Below are 14446 nucleotides of genomic sequence, written 5' to 3' on the forward strand. Positions count from 1 at the left end.
GGAATTAAAATTTTTCCATGAAGTTTTCTAAAGGCCTATAAATGGAAATCCAAAGATGCAATGTCTAAGAATATGGGGAGATGAATCAGAACTCAGCCAAGCTGTAACAGTTTTTGCCTGGTCATCAAAAAAACATGCAATCTTAAGTTATCCTGATGGAAGATTATGCACTTTCTGTTGACTAATTCTGGATGTTTTTGTTCAGTGCTGCCTTCAGTTTGTCTAATCTAGAGCAGTTCTTGCTGGAATTAGGTGTTTGGTTTTCCTGAAGGAACTCATAACGAAAGACTTCCTTCCAGTCCCACCATATGTATATGCAACATCACCTTCTTTGGATGAAGACTGGCCTTTGGTACAATTGGTGGTGGTTCATTTTGCTTGCCCCACAGTCTGATTTTCATGGCCTATTAAATTTGTTTTAAAAATGGAATATTTCGTTATGTTAAGTAGAAAATCACATGCCAAAATGCGGTCAAGAAAGTTTCTTTCCCTTAACTTATGCGGGACCCAAACATCAAAGTAATTAACATAACCAGCTGGTGCAAATGATTTTCAATGCCTGGTTTGGATATTTTGAGCATGTTGGCTATCTCACGTGTGGCATACTGTTGATTGTTCTCAATTAATGTCTTTATTTAATTGCTATCAACTTCAACTTGTCTACCCAACCAAAATGCATCATCTAGTGAGAAATCTCCAGCACGAAATTTCACAAAGCACTTTTGATACTTTTGATACATTTGATCAGTCAGACACAGCACCTTCTCCATATATTGCACAAATATTCTTTTGCTTCAGTTATATTTTTACTTTTCTTGAAACAAGGAAGCATAATATGCCAAAAAATGTTGCTTTTCTTCCATCTTCAATATTACAATGGCTAGACAAAAATTCACCAATTAAAATTGACAGTACTGTCTTTGTAAATGCATGCTGCTATGACAGCTATCACAATACAATTTAACAAAATTGTTTTGAATGAAGTTGAAGACAACTAAGCACTACTGAAGCCAGGTTATGAAGAAAACCAAATGAACCTTTTGGCCAGCCCAATAATTTCACATTTTTGTTTTAAGTTATTTTCAGAGGGCATGTTTTGTTCTTGTGTTGTTATGCTGCTCTGAGTAGCATTATTTTATATTTTTCCTGTTTTCCATGTAGGTAATTAAATCACTAGTGAAATATGAGTATACAAACTAATATAATAATTATGTGAGTTACAAAGTTAGTTGTATTTTTGTGTGATGAATTGGTCAGATTAAATCTGTTTCAGACCTTCATATATGTTCTATTGATCATATAAATTGTAATTTTATAATATTATTTTCATCTTCTCATCTTATTTCCATGTTTGGGAGGGCACTAATTCTCATAATAATCAAATAATTCTCATTCTCATTATCTCTTCTATTTTTATTTTTATCATCTCTATATCCTTGGCTATCTGAATTCTTTTCATTGCCTTAATGACACTGATTATCAGAGATTTTGGTTCTGTTACTGTAAGATAGTTTTTGATATTGTAAAACTTTACACCATTTTTTAAAAATTTGTTTTATGTTTTTGGCACTCTTCAGAATACTTCTTCCTCATCATATTTAAATTTGGTATGATCAATAATTTGAAAAACAAAATTAATTTTAAAGTATACCAAAAGCTGTCAAGTGTAATTATAACCAAATTACTCATACTAAAACTACATACCTAATTATACTGATAAATATGTTTAGATTGGTCACAGAACACTTAATTTTTCAGGCCATTTTACTGTACTGGTGGTAAGTTTGTGTATTCCTTCTTCTGGAACCACGAGACTGTCAGAGCAAGGGTGTCAGGCACTCTAAACATGTGATTTAGTAGATTGGCAATTTTGAAACATGAGACTTCACTCATAGATGTATTTGCTGTTTGTAGTGGTACTATAGGTCTGTATCCTTCAAATGCAGAAATTCTAGTTAATTTAAATTACATTTCAGATGGCCATATCAAAAAATATATCATTATCATTGTAAACACTGTATTATTTAGTATATTTCTGAAACATCTTATGACTGGAAGAATTTTCCACAGACTAGCTTCTGGCTCCATCCATTTCAGACCTTCTTGCCCCTCCATTCTCCACATATTCTGATGCTGGAGGCCATACGTCTGTGATGTAATCTCTAACCGACACCTACATATCATGACTCCAGTTAGGCTCACATAGTGGATACAAAAAATATTTCTGGAAGTCACTCTTTACTGAAACAAAAGCTAGCAATAACTTAAGTGAATAAACACTGAGTGTAAACCACATAAATACACCCAAGTAAACTCAAATGCAATGAATCTCCAAATTCTCTTCCCTTTAGTCATAATCCCCACCCCCACCCCCAAAGGCTCACAGCTGCTGCAGTATCAGTTTACACACAGAGAAATGGGATGAAGAGGCATTTAGAATAGAAGGTGACAGTGGATTTAACCAATGTGGTCAAAATACCTTCTCCAATTTTACAAAAACATGACCACGTGAACCCATTTCTACCCCAACCCCCATCCTGGGGCACTGAAGAGGCTCATACAAGTGAAAAACCGTATACTTAGCTTGTGGCTTTATTAGGAGGCAGAGGTCCAGTTTTACTATTTTCTGTATCGATAACCAATGGCCTCAACATACTTATTGAAAAGTTCATTTTTTTCTCTTTTTGGTCTGCAGTATCACTTGCTGATACATTGAGTTTTCTAATATTATTGGGAATCCACATTTACATGTGCTCATCGTACATGGTTCTGGTTTCCCCCTATGGTTGGTTCCTTTTTAAAATATCTTGGTCTCTTAGCAATTTCCTTTACTTCCTATAAACCCAATAATGCAAGAAAAATACGTTTTCTGCTGGATCTAGTTGTTTTATACAAAGAGGGCCTCCACGAATGTGTACTACTCCATGCTGTCAAAAACAAATGTCTCTGTACTCAAAGTCCTAGATTTCGGTTATTATATGTTTCACTTTGAGAATGTTTGGTCATTCTTGATTGTCCCCTTTTCTTACTTATATTTTTGAAACCTTATTTCATTTTTCTAAATTAATTAAATATATATATCTTTTATTTTGTAGTTGGTAATTCCAATGTGTGTCATCTTTGTGGGTCTGATCCTGGTTATCCGCTGTTTCTATTGACTCACTGGGTCCTGTTTTCTCACAGTACTAGTGATTTTTGATTATGAACATATGTTCAATGAATCTGTATCTGTCATAATTCTTTGAAGCCTGACTCATAGGAGTTTTTTTTCCTTGCTAGAGACAATTTGAATTTGTTTTTGCCAAGTGCCTGAGAGCAGTTTCAATCCAGGACGATTTTAAAATTAATTCTTGGCTGGAGGTTTTTCAAATCAAACAGAGGTATTATTTGGGCCACAAACTCTTAAGATTCAGATTGTGGTATCAATCTTTGTTGAAAGAATTTCCCTGCCAATGGTCCCCTATGCCAATATTGAGACAACTAAGAAATTTTTTTCTTGTTCACCATTACATTGGGAGTCTATCTCTTGAGGATGGGTTTATATTGACACATGACTTTCCTATCACAGTGCTTTACAGTTTGTGAACTAGCATGGATAGATACATTTGTAAAATACAACTAAAATGAGTTACTAGAAAAGTGGAATACCGCTTGGATATTACTGAACTAAAAAGTTATTATAAACATTTCTAAACACTCTCAATTTCTATTTAAATCTATGGATTGACAACAGATAATTTGTAGACAGATCTGCAAACCTCACTTAGAGTAGCACTATCCTACCATTCTTCCCACCTTGGGCAGGCCTTAAGTTTTATCAACTGTTTCCACACCCCACGTGGCCATTAAAATAGAAGTTCAGGGTCTATTGAAATGGGCAGATGTCACAGAGTCTTGGGTGGGTTGGGCACTCACCAACTTATCTCTGGATTTCTGTGCTCGTTTCATATTGACCTCTAAATATATCACTTATACCTCATAAGTTTGATAATGCATTAAAAGATATTCTCCCATGATCCAATGCTCACTCTGAAATGTATGCATATGTCCACCAAAACGCATGCATGAGAGTATTTTTACCATATATTTCATAGTTGCTTCAAACTGAAAATATTCAGAATTTCCATGAACAATAAATAAGTTATAATCATTCCATATATTGTATGATAATAAGAATGAACACACTATTGCTAATGCAGTAACAGTGATGACTCTTACAAACATGATGTTGAGCCAAAGAAGCCAGAAACGAAATCATGTATATTGTATAATTCCATTTAAAGTTTAGAAACAGGCAAGATTAATCATCCTAGAGACATGTTTTTCCCTGCTTTAAAATCTTCGGTGTGCCTTGGGAGGAGCGATGGCTCACAGGGATCACAGGCATCTCTGCCTCGTTCTCTAGATCAGGGGTCCCCCACCTCCAGGCCACAGACTGGTACTGTTCCAGCACAGCAGGAGCTGGGCCACATAGCAGGAGGGGAGCTTGAATGTAATGGGCTTGAATCATCCCCAAACCACTCCCTCATCCAGGTCTGTGAAATAATTGTCTTCCATGAAACTGGTCTCTGGTGCCAAAAAGGTTGGGGACAGCTGCTATAGACGCTGTTGCATGGGGTGTTCATTTGTGACCATGCATTGAGGTTGACATTTATGATATGTTCACCTTTTTGTGGATGTTTCTGCTTCATTAAAAAGTTTACTTAACAAACAGTACTTTTCAAGAGCTTATCCAAGAGTGATAGTCAACAAGCTACAAAAGTCTGAAAGTCATCTTCAGCACTTCTCTCTCCCCTTAGTCCTTGTCCAGTAAATGATCTGTTCTGTCACATTGTCCTGGATAGTTCTGTCTCTTAAATTTTCTCGGTTCCCTTCTCTTCTCTTCATCTCCTTTCCAGACCATCATCTCTCATCTGTGTTATTTGTATCAGATCCTAATCTTTTTCCTGCCTCTACTTTCATTGCTCTCCAATCTGCTGTAATCAAATGATCTTCTAAGTGTGCAAATGTGACTATGGTATATGTCCCTGCTTAAAATGCCTTCCATGCCTTACCATTGCATTCAGAAAAAAGACAAAAATCCTTGTTGGGTCTGGCAGGGCCCTGCCCAGTCTGTCCACTGCCAATGCCAGGAGCTCATCAGGGCCAGTCTCTTTGTTCTTCACTCTGTCAGCACCGACATTCTTTTAGTCCTTGAATCTGATACTTTCCCTCCCATGTAGGCTCCTTCTTATATGCAGGTGCTTTGGTTGAAATTGTTTTTCCTCCTTTCCTCAGAACTTTTTACCAAACTAACTACTTGCAGATCTGAACCTCTTCCTCAGTTAAGGCTCCACTGTTTTTTTCTTGTCATCCAGATATCGCCATCAATTATTACAGTCAATGATGGAGTTATTAAAGCACACATCACTTTGATAACTCCATCACTGACTGTAGTAATTGATGGTGATATCTGTCTTGCCCACTAAAATGTTAGCTTTATGGAGCAGGAGTTGTATCTATTTTGTTAACTACCATTTTCCCAGGGCTTAACACAGTTTAATAGTTGTTCGATTAATATTTGCCAAGTAAATGAATGAGCGAATGAATGTACTTATCTATACTGTAATAGAAACTGTGCTGGAGAAAATTACATTAAACTATTATACTGAACATTTATTTAAACCCTGCAGGAAACTTACTAAAATTTTTTTCTCCAAACTTTTTGGGCACTCCTAGATATTCCATTCCTTAATTAGTTTCTTTAAATCATGTTATTCCCTGACCCAATCTCCCCATCATATTGATGTGATCTGCCTGCCTTGCTTCTCTGGCCTCATCTCATACTGCTTGTCCCTCCCTGTACTGCCCTTCCTGAGCCTTGAACAAGCATAGTACTGCTTTAGGGCCTCTATGCTCTGTCAGGACTGCTGTTCCCCTACATGTTCACGTGGTGGGCTATTCCTTGTTCATGAAGTTTCAGCTCCAATTTCACTCTTCCAGAGAAGATTTTCCTGAATCCTTAGTCTAAAGGAACCTCCATGCCCCAGACACACTCTATCACATCATCCTGTTTTATTTCTTCATAACATTTACCAGTTGCAGAAATTATTTTGTTTGTTGTAATGTTGCTTGTTCTATCCTCAGCACTATTCATTGTAAAGCCCATGATGGCAGGCACTGTATTAGCTTTATTCACTGCTGTGTCCAATGCATCTGGCAATTTAACTGGCAGATAGGCGGTGTTTGATAAATACTGAATAAACATAGAATAATGTTTTCCAATAAAACTGTTTTGCAAAGATGAAAATAATCTATGTATTAACTAGCATTCTCTAGAGAAAAAGAACTAATAGAACAAATTTATTTATGTGTTTGGTTGTTTGTTTATTTATTTATTATAGGAACTGGCTCATGTGGTTATAAAGGGCAAGAAATCTTATGGCTTGCCATCTACAAGCTAGAGAACTTGGAAAGCCAGTGGTGTGATTCAGTTTGAGTTGAGGTCCTGATAGTGTAAGTCCTGATCTGAGTCCAAAATCTCGAGAATCAAGGATGCAGATGTCTGAGGACAGGTGAAGATAGATATCTTCACTCAGAGAGATTGAATCCACCCTTCCTCGACTTAAAAAATATTTTATTGATTATGCTATTACAGTTGTCCCACTTTTTCTCCTTTTGCTCCACTTTTCTCAGTGACTCCATTCCCTCCAGAAATCCCCTCCCTTAGTTTATGTCCAATGGTCATGCATATAAATTCTTTTGCTACTCCATTTCTTATATTGTTCTCAACATCCCTCTGCCTATTCTGTACCTACCAATTTGTACTTCTTAATGCCTGCATCTTTTCCCCATTCTCCCCCTTACCCCTCCCAGGTGGGTGGGTGACCCCTCCCCCGGGGGTGACCCTCCAAATGATCTCCATAACTATCACTTGTTCCTGTTCTGCTTGTTTGCTTAGTTTGCTTTTTAGATTTAGTTGTTGATAGTTGTATATTTGTTGCCATTTTAATATTCACAGTTTTGATCTTCTTTTTCTTATATAATTCCCTTTAACATTTCATATAATAGCTTGGTGATGATGAATTCCTTTAGTTTTACCTTGTCTGGGAAGCACTAACCCTAACCCTTCTTCAACCTTTTTGTTCTATTTTGGCTCTCAACAAATTGGATGATGGTCACCAACATTGGAGAGATCCATCTTTTATTCAGTTCACCAACTGAAATGCCAGTCTCTTCTATCAGACACACCTGACAAACACACCAGAAATGTTTTACCAGTTATTTGGGCATTCCCTAGGTCAGACGATCTGACACATAAAATAAACTATTAAGTGTAAAAGTGCTTTGACCAATACTTATCAAATACTTGAAATGTGCCTAGTGTGACTAAGGAACTAAATTTTAAATATTATTTAATTTCAATTTGTAGGTTAGGGCCTACCAAAATGGACCATGTGGCTCTAGAGAACCTAACTTAAGAAAGGGGGATTGCTGGTCAGGAAAGATCTCTCAGAGGTAAAAACATGTAAATAAAGACTTGGAGGATGAGTTAATGGAATCCAAGTGCAGAGCAAGGTGGGGGAGGGAAAGAGTGAGGGTGTGCATTTAGCTCACAAGAAACGGAAAGGACATTCAGAGAGAGAAAATAGCACTTGCAAATCCTTGAAAACATAGAGGCTTAAAAAAGGGATTTTTAGTGTTGAGGAATTGGGTTATTTTTCAGAAATTTTATGATATAAATGACTTTTTATTGACCCAGGGTTTATCTCATCTCAATATTTTAATTTGGGATGCGTTAAGTAACATGTCCTGGCAGGAGGTGCATATCAGAGCCAGTTTTCAAATATCCTAACTTTTCCAGTGAAGTTTCATTCCCTAAAGACTTAGCTAACATTTTTTTAACTAAAAGCCTCAATTTTTATACGTTTACTAACTGCTATGTAAGTGAGACTTTCCTCTTATTTGGCCTTCTATTATCATTTTGGAGCCTAAAGAGTTGACTGATTTCAGTTTGTTCACCCTCTCTTTATTTGCATTACATAATTTACTATGTAAAAGTAAAACAGAAAGTATGTAAACACTTTTTAAAGGGTAGAAATTTACTTTCCCATACATAACAAAATGTTTGCTTCAAAAAAAAAAATCAATGAAAGGCAGATAGATAATGTGTGAGCTTTTGCAACTTTTAAATGTAATTCAATATCTTTTTTGTATTTCATTTAGATTCATCATCTTCCAATGCTTTAAATATTGCAGACCTAATGTATATAGTCTGATATTATATATGATATTTAATTCTCATTGTGTTATGATTATTCAAATTTAATATTGGTAGGCAATTTCATTTCCTCAAGAAAGAATTTATAGTCTAAGAATGCTTAAGTGTAATTTTTGGGGATACACTAATTACCACTTCAAAGCTTTTAATTATTAAGAAATCTCATCCCATTTCTCACCCTTGACATAATCTTTTAAAGATTTTTAAAAATATAAACTGACTTTTCTTGAAAAGCACTTCTCTAGTTTTCCATTTAGTTTGAAGGTTTGTAGACTTTTGTGGACCAATTTCTTTTTTATGTAATAGATAAAACCTGACTTCTCAAAAGTCCATGTTTTTCTTCATTAGACCATGTATATGTTTTATTTTGTTGTTATTGTTGTCGGGTAAATGTTCTTGAAGATGTTTATTATGGTTCTCTAAATAGAAGTAAGATCTAAGGCTGAACACAAGAGCTGGGAAACTGAAAGTTTTGGATGTCATCTTATTGTCTGACAAACTGCTCTAGAAGGGCGATGCTATTTCTAATGTTCAACGTTATTCTATGTGAATTTTATACATTTTCCTTTAAGATTATTTAAAAGTATTAGTAACAACTAGTTGAATTAGATTCAATCAAGAAAGTCCCAGAGATGTGATACATAGTTCAGTGTAAAGAACTACTAAGTACATCTATCCTCTTAAGTAGCTCAACACCACTAAAGTCATTATTTAAACAGTCTCTAAGCCTGTTAATGAACAACCACGGGGCTGTAGTCAGAGACTGAGTAGTTAAGAGTAGAAAAGTCACCAGAATGCACATAGCAAAGTAATGTAAGAGTTAAGAAAACACACAAAAAGGGGAAGATTGAAGAATAAACTTGGTCACATAAAATGAAAGTTAAAAAAGTAATGGTAAGTGATGCCCAAGAGAGTACTTGGTACAGAGTGGAAAGAGGGAGACCTGCTGAGAATTGGGGACCTTTGGGGAATTATGTATTAGTTATGTCCTGGACCAGGTATTAGTGGTTTATTAAAGATGATTTGAGCAGTGGGCTGGGGTCAAGCATGACCAGAATTGAGTCCAGACTTCTCTTCTGAGTGCCCTTGACAAATTACTCAATTTTTATGAATTCCAACTCTCCTAAAAAAAGAGGATAATTATACCTACTTCAGACTAATATAGGACTAAATGAGGTAATCTGACATTAGATAAAGAATGGTTCTCTTCCGGTTCCTCTAACGACAACATGCTTTCCTTAGAGGTATTTTCTGGGGTTAAGTGCTGCACTCTGGAATCAGACTGCTCAAGTCATAGCTCTCTCACTTTTGTGACCTTGGACAAATTACTTGACCTTTCTGTGCTCCGGTTTCATTTTATGTGAAATGAGGATATCTATAGTATAAGGACTGTTGTGAGGATTAAGAATATAAAGTACTTAGGACAGTGCTTAGTACACAGTAAACATTTTTAAAGTGTTAACTAAAAGCGTTCACTTGAGTGGTGAGGTAGTAGAGGGTAAAAGTGGAATAAATTAAATGGTGATGGAAGGAGACTTGAATATGGGTGGTGAATGTACAATGCAATATACAGATGATGTTTTACAGAGTTGTACACTTGAAACTTGTGTAATTTAATGAACCAATGTCACCCCAATAAATTAAATAAAAATTTAAAAAGTAATAAAAACGTTCAATAGTTCTGTATTCTTTCTAGAAGTGATTTATTTTGTCTTAGGTTCTAGTCACATAACTGGGCAGGAAGATGTAGTAATAGTCTTGCCAGCTGTGGCTGAGTTTCTTGTGATTCTGTTTGGGACGACATTTCCTCCGGGGAACCAGTTGGGGTGGTAGCTTCCCTTCCACCCAGGGTCTGGTTGTAGATGGTTGCAGCACAGTTCTGGGAGAGAGACTCTGGAGCCCGCAGCCAGGCTGCCTTGCATCCAGCTTTCCTTCCTGACGTCGGGCAAATGAACAATTCTCACTGTCTTCTCCCTTGAGAAATGGGGATAATTTTTGCTTCTCTAGGTGGTTTGAGGATTAAATGAGATAATTTACCTACAGCTCAGGTAGCGTGCACCCATCACAGAGCTTGCAGTGGTGGCGATTATTTTGTATATATACAGATATATACACTTATATATATTTATAATGAAATATATTTATAATAAAATAATTGTCACCACAGCAGTTGAGCCCTCTGGGATTTTGAAGGCAGCTGGAAATGGGCCCTTTCCACCTGCCTGACCTGAGGCTGGGGGAACCCAGTCTCTTCCTATGGTAAGTGACTACAGAGGTGCCCCTCCTGAACTCTGCCTTTCCTTCTCCCCACCCGTAAGCCCGCCGCCTACAAATGTAGGCAAAGACACCACCCCTTCCAATTTTATAATCTACTCCTTTCTGTATGTGCGGGTTTATCTGGGCTTGGTGGCAAGCCAAGGGTGGGTGGGGAGAGGCATTAAATCCTGGCAACCCCACTCCCCATCTCCGAGTGCCGCAGGGCTCCCGCCAGCCGTCCTCGGTTAAAAACGTGCCTTTTATTTCACTTCCCCGCAGTCTCCTGTGCAGTAGCTCATTACCACCGATTCAATCACCGCTGCCAGCATCTCCCCAGAACGTTTTCCCCTCCCCCCATTTCAGGGACACTGGCCGTAGCTGACATTTAAAGGAAATAAACACTGATTTAAAAAATTACAACCTTCTCGCCTGAAGAATCCAGTAGCAATGAATAACAGAGCAGTCCAGCGCAGAGCGCCTGTCCGGGCTCAGCTCCACGGGCCCTTCCCGCCACACAATTCCCCACACCCGAGCAGCACAAATCACCATTTCCAGGCGCTACTCTGGGCTGTCAATTCCACTTTCGCTTAATCTCATATTAAATCCGGCTACAGATGAGGCTCTGTCGTGGCAGTGAGGAGCCGGGCGGGGGGTGGGCAGCTGCAAGGACGCGAGGCCTGGATAGGAAGGGAGCGTAGAGGCCCCTCGCGGTTGGGAGCCGCGGGAGATCCCCCAGAACAAGCGCAGGGCGCCCCGGCTCCGAGGTGGGAGCGCCCCGAGGGGCAGGGAGCGCAGCCGGCGCAGACAAAGAAGCCAGAGCCAGCTCCGGTCCCCATTGCCTCTCTCCTTCCCCTGCGCCTCCCCTCGGATAAAGAAGGGCGTCTGAGGGCCAAAGGGGATGGTCCCCTCCTTCTGCTCCTGCACAGAGCTGGGCGTTTCTGTCCCTCACTGTAGACTGCTGGACCCAGTGACCCCGGACAGTGCCCGCCGACCCCTCCAGCTCGCGCCCCTGAGCAGCCCTTCTGTGTGCAACCTGGGCTTCGGCGCCCGGGCCCCTGGAGGCTTCGCCCCGCACGAAGCGAGGTGCGGGCGCCAGAGCTCAGGAGGGCCGGGGCGGGCCAGCGCACGGGGGGAGGAGGCGGTGCTCGGAGGCGGAGGAGAGGCCGGGACACGTGTGGCGGCGGCGTGGGGGTGGGGTGGGGAGGAACTCGGCGCCCGGGGCTTTAAGAAGGTGTGGAGGGGGGCGGGCGCTTTCCCAGGACTGGCCGAGGGGCGTCGCGCACGGGCGGCAGCAGCTGCGGCTCGCAGTGGCTCGGGCGACTCTCCGCGCCCGCAGCCCTGGCCCCGCTCTCGCGCGGACCAAAGAAACTTTGCGACCCGCGGTCTCCCGCTGAACTTCCCCGCGGGGCTCCGCTCCCGAGCTGTTCTGCTCTCGGTCGCCGCTTCTCGCCTTCCACCCGCGCGGCTTCTCCGTCCCTGGCGCGTCCAAAACTGAATGAGCGAGCGGCGCTCGGAGAGCGCGGCGGCATGGAGCGCAATCGCTGGGCCGCGCGGACTTTCCTCCTGGCGCTGTTGCTGGGGGCGACGCTGAGGGTGTGCGCAGCGGTGGGCTATTACCCCCGCTTCTCGCCCTTTTTCTTCCTGTGCACCCACCACGGGGAGCTGGAAGGGGATGGGGAGCAAGGCGAGGTGCTCATTTCCCTGCACATTTCGGGCAACCCTACCTACTACGTACCGGGACAAGAATATCATGGTAGGTACCACGGCATCTCCGCGCTCGCCGCTGTCCCGGTGCGCCCGCGGGCGCAGCGTCTTCTTCTTTTCCTTTTTCCAAAGGGCTATTGAAACAAGAACCATCCCATCCCTCAATACTGAGCCCTTTGGAGGGACACAGGACAAAGTTAGTGAGAATCGAATCGCGAGTTGGAATTTATTAATTACCCTTCACGAAAACCACACACCCCTCACCCATCTATCTCATCCTAATGAGCTGGTACTTGTAAGATATGCCTGAGAATTCTCCGGGGTCGGGTCTTTCCCCCTCCTCTGAGCAGCTGACACTTTGAATGAACCCCGCATCCTGTTTCCTTAACCCCAGTACTTGGATTCCAGACCTTTGTCTTGCTCCTAGTTACCCCCTGAAGGGTCCCCGGTGACGTTGGGGCTGGCACCAGGCTTTTTGGATGGGCTGGTGACAGATTGACGCGCCCGGGTCCTTGGCCGCCCCGCGCGGTAGCTTGCCCGCTGCAAAGTTCCCGCTGCTCACCAGCCAGGGGTCCCTCTCGTTTTATTCAGTGTCCAAAGCCTTCCTGAAAGATAGTGGCTGCTCCCAGCTCTCTCTTCTTTTAAAAGTGTTTAAATAGCAGTTCTTGATACTGTCCTTGATTCCTCTGTTACATTTAACATGCTGTTGAGATTTAGAATGATCTGTGTGTGTTTATTAATAACTGTCTTTTACTTACTCAGCTTTAATTTTCAGGAAGGCCCTTATAATTTAAAGGCACTTTTTAAAAAGAAGGATCATATGGAGTCCTTCATTAAAATGAAATATTATTGAAGAAGTAAAATTTAGCTCCAAGAAATACAATTTTATGTGGTGCGTGCATTTTTAATATTTTAAACTAGTATATTCAGTTTGTGGGAAAATAGAAAGCTTTTCTCGGTCTTCTGTGTTTCTGCTGGAACTTCTGAATATTTCACTTCCATGGAGCTTTTAAGCCACGACAGGTACTATTTAATAAGGATTTCAAGGCAAAAATACTATCTACCTAACTAGACTGAAACCGTTGTCTAATAATCTCGTATTATAGTTTCCATCTCTTGTAGGCTAAACATTATTTACATAATAGGAAATAATCCATGAAGCAGCTGGCATTTCAGATAACCACACATATAAAAGTGATGAGCATCCTTAAGTTTTCATTTAAAAAAGAAACCTTTATACCTATTTTAAAATGTTCAGCATAAATAAATCCTTTCTAAATATTTAAATTAGTGTTTTTACCACTTTCTTGTGGCATGGTGGCAGCCTTGTCTGTAAAGCAGTTTAATTTGGTGGAATGTTAGACTTTGGAAAATTAATTTTCTGGAACTAGTCCCTCTTGATAAAAGAAACTTAACCACATTCTCTTCCCAAGAACAATTTGGTGTTTTTCTGGAGTCATGAGAATCTTTTAAGTGGAAGGACCAGCCAGTGTAGCAACCCAGACATAACCCCAAGACCGACTGAACCAGTCAGTGTAACCCTTAGCAAAGGTGCTTGTCTGTTCATAGCTCAAAGTGAGAGTTGATAGGTAAGTGAGCCTCAGCTGGGCTAAAAGGTGTGATTGTCAGGCTGTGATGGAAGATTATGTGATAATACAAATCCTTTTTTTTTTTTTTTTTTGGTTTTTCACATCATTTCTAAGATGCCAGCATAGAAAACATAAAAATATCAAAATATGATATAGTATTGGCTTTTACAATAAATCTCACAAATGTAAGTCACTCTAAGACTGGCCATAATCACATTCCTAAATCTGAAAAGGGATGAATGATATAAAGTACGAATAAAGTGTAGTACTTCAGGTTGGACATTGGGAGGAATGTCTCAATTTATACTTCTTTTCCACTGCCAGAAAAGATAGAGAAATTTATTATGTAAATTTAAGAAGATCAAATTATTATAAGGTTTAAAATAGTTAAAAATATTTAAAATTCATATTTAAAATTCCTGTTACCTATTTTATCAATATTTAGATTTTGAAACTGCCTGTAAGTACAGACCTTCAGTAAGAATTTTTCTTTGTAAAATGTTCTACAGGTAGAAGAAATGTTTAAAAATGAATTGATGCTTATGTGTCTCTTTCTCTCTTTCACATTTAAAAGTGAACATTAAAAATTAATTACATAGTATCTTTAAAGAGACTGCTGATAACTCCTGAAAATTTA

At 39.9% G+C, this 14446-nt stretch overlaps 1 protein-coding gene across 1 annotated transcript in view; it reads left to right on the forward strand.

Annotated features, from left to right (window-relative positions):
- The first annotated feature begins 11783 nt into the window (after positions 1 to 11783).
- The window catches only part of RELN (reelin), a 573805-nt gene continuing 571142 nt past the window's right edge, over positions 11784 to 14446 (forward strand). The window contains 1 exon segment of the mRNA XM_053668927.1: positions 11784 to 12269. Within this exon segment, the coding sequence (XP_053524902.1) occupies positions 12044 to 12269 (226 nt within the window). The 5' untranslated portion in view covers positions 11784 to 12043.

Source organism: Artibeus jamaicensis, unplaced genomic scaffold (assembly GCF_021234435.1).
Source record: "Artibeus jamaicensis isolate MK-2021 breed Jamaican fruit bat unplaced genomic scaffold, CSHL_Jam_final contig_518, whole genome shotgun sequence".
Lineage (NCBI taxonomy): Eukaryota > Metazoa > Chordata > Mammalia > Chiroptera > Phyllostomidae > Artibeus > Artibeus jamaicensis.